General features: G+C 47.8%; 1 protein-coding gene across 1 annotated transcript; it reads right to left on the reverse strand.

Moving 5' to 3' along the window:
* Window positions 1-560: 560 nt before the first annotated feature.
* On the reverse strand, window positions 561-2875 carry LOC149830070 (Zinc knuckle (CCHC-type) family protein). The gene is made up of 4 exons (XM_090015366.1): window positions 2430-2875; window positions 1715-2117; window positions 1071-1595; window positions 561-725 (listed from the first exon to the last, which is right to left on the reverse strand). Exons 1-4 carry the CDS (start codon window positions 2873-2875, stop codon window positions 561-563), a joined length of 1539 nt encoding a protein of 512 aa, XP_089871492.1.
* Between the last annotated feature and the right edge of the window lie 201 nt (window positions 2876-3076).

Raw genomic sequence — 3076 nt, forward strand, 5'->3', positions numbered from 1 at the left:
TCAAAAGACTATTCGTCCTACTAAGTGTGTCAGCTACCTTGTTCAGAGTACCTGATTGATGGCGAATAGTGAAAGTGTACTCTTGCAAGAAACTAACCCACTTGGCATGACAAACACTCAACTTCTTTTGACTATTCAAATACTTTAACGCCTCATGATCCATGTACAAGACAAACTCCTTATAAATAAGATAATGCCTTTAATTACGAAGGGCTTGTACCACGACATAAAACTCAACATCATAAGTGGAGTACTGGCACCTGGCTTGGGTCAACTTTTCACTAAAGAAAGTAATGGGTCTGCAGTTCTGACTCAAGACTGCACCAATTCCCACTTTAGAGGTATCGCACTCAACCTCAAAGACTGCGCTAAAATCAGGAAGGGCTAAGACGGGGCACTAGTCATTTTCTCTTGGATGAGCGTGAAGGCCTTTCCCGCGGCAGGCGTCCAGTGGAAACTAGTCCCCTTTAGGCACTCCATGATAAGGGCCATGAGGGTGCTGAAGTTTCTCACAAAACGATGGTAGAAAGTGGCTAACCCGTGGAAACTCTGGATCTCTCCTATAGTCTTTGGGTAGGCCAATCTACAATCGCACGGACCTTAGCGGGATTCGCCTTCACTCCATTAGACGACACAATAAAGCCCCAAAACACAACACTTGATGTCATAAACTCACACTTTTTGGCATTGACATACAACTTTTTCCTCCTTAAAATCTCTAAGACCTGACGCAAATGACTCAAATAATCAGACAAAAATGAGCTATAAATCAAAATGTCATCAAAATAGACAACGACAAATTTCCCTATACAAGGATGCAATACTTGGGTCATCATGTTCATGAAAGTACTTGGGGCATTTGATAACCCAAATGGCATGACTAACCACTCATACAATCCATCATGTGTCTTGAATGCCGTTTTTCATTCATCCCCCTCTCGAATACGGATTTGGTGGTACCCACTTTTTAAATCAATTTTGGAGAAAATAGAGGCTCCAGCCAACATATCAAACATATCATCCAAACGAGGAATGGGAAAACGGTATTTGACAGTGATGCGATTGATTACTCGACTATCAACACACATGCACATGGACCCATCTTTCTTAGGGGTGAGCAGGGCGGGTACGGTGCAAGGGCTCGCACTCTCACGAATAAATCCCTTTTGCAGCAACTCCTGAACCTGCCTCAACAACTCGACATGCTCGGATGGGTTCATGCGATACGCAGGGAGGTTAGGGAGACTCGATCCTGGGACAAAATCAATGGCGTACTGAACCACCCTCATCGAAGGTAGACAATTAGGAAGGTCATTTGGCATAATGTCGCGAAACTCCTCAACAAGGGGGGTGATATCCGCGGGAACGGACAAAGACGTACTCATCAACAGCTTAGCCACCAGGGCACAACAATAACCATCCTTCTGACAATGGCTCAAGAAAGACCGGTAAGAGAGGCCCGCGAGCCTGGGAACACGCTCAGGCTTATCCACAGTGGGGAAACCGGTCTCCTTGATAGGGAGGACTATTTTATGACCCTTAAAAATAAAGGAGTACGTGTTCTTACAACCATCGTGAATGGTCTTGCAATCAAACTGCCAGGGACGACCCAAAAGAACGTGACACACACTCATAGGGGCTATATCACACCACACCTCATCGTGGTAATGCTCCCCACGGAGAACCGAACTAAATAACCTTGGGTGATGAAAACCTCGTTTCCTTTCTTGAACCATGCCATCTTGTATGGTTGGGACAATTTCTCCGTTTTCAGGTTCAAGGTGGACACAACACTCTCAGACACCATATTCTCACACGCACCAGTATCGATAATAACATCACACGCATGACCCTCACAGTTGCACCGGGTTCTAAAAATGTTGTTCTGCAACCATTTTGCAGGGGTCGACTCTCGGGGTGCGGTCAAAACATGACAGATGGACAATAAATTTTCGACGTTGCCGTCGAACTCTACGACTTCCCTCTCACCCTCTTCCTCAACCAATGACTCACCCTCACTCTCACTATCGTATGATGACTCGATAATACCCTCGATGAGATGGGCGTTCTTGTTCACGGTGGGCCACTTGGATGCGACATGTCCTAACTCCTGACACCTAAAACAACGGATGGTAGACTCACTAGGTTTGACTTTGGATCGGGTATTATATGTGGGTCCGAACTGGTTGGGTTTGCTAGGGTCTATTCTAGGATTGGACTTTGAGTCTTCCTTCCGAGGGGAGCTTGCTCCCCTGGTTGGGAAACTCGACTTGGGTCGACTGGACTGGTCACTACGGGAGGTCCTATATTCCTGCCTCCTTTTCAATTTTTCCTCCACATTAATGACATAACTGCTTGCTTGATCCAATGACTCGACTGTGACACAACTGAAATCATCAGAAATAGCAGGACAGAGACCAGAAATATACCTCGTGACCTTCTGGCGGGCGGTCTCCTCCATCTGCACTCGCAGGGATAGACGATGGAACTCAGTAGTGTATTCCGCCACAGTACGGGTGCCTTGACGCAGGGTCAGGTACTCCTTGTAGGCTATCTCAGCGTGGTCTGACGACATAAACTTGGACTGCATCAACCTCTGCATCTCCTTCCATGTCTGTATGCGCTCTAGTCCCTGTCGTTCCCTCGACCTCTGCAGCTTCACCCACCATGTCTGCGCTAGGCCCCTCAACCGGGTGGATGCTAGAGTGACACGATGGTGCTCAACTACAATGTGGTAGTCGAAGAAAAACTGTACGACATAGGCCCAATCGAAGAATTGCTCCGCATCAAATTGTCCTGCGAACTTCGGAAGGTCTAGCTTCACCCCGTAGGTGGAGGGGTGCTCTGGTGCTCTCTGCTGACGAGTCTCCACCATTCTTGTAGGATATTCGTTCTAGAAAGCGTCATCATCCAACACTGCTTCATCATCACCCTCACGGTACTGCTCGCCTAGAGGCTGGTGCTGACGAACCCCCATAATGTGTGGTCGGCACTGAGGTCGTGCTGGTCCCTGCTGAATCTGCATGGCGGCTGCTGGAAACGGCCTCGGTTTGGCCCCCCCATGAGTGGGAACCAT

Source organism: Nuphar pumila, chromosome 8 (assembly GCF_984573655.1).
Source record: "Nuphar pumila chromosome 8, dmNupPumi1.hap1.1, whole genome shotgun sequence".
Taxonomy (NCBI): Eukaryota; Viridiplantae; Streptophyta; class Magnoliopsida; order Nymphaeales; family Nymphaeaceae; genus Nuphar; species Nuphar pumila.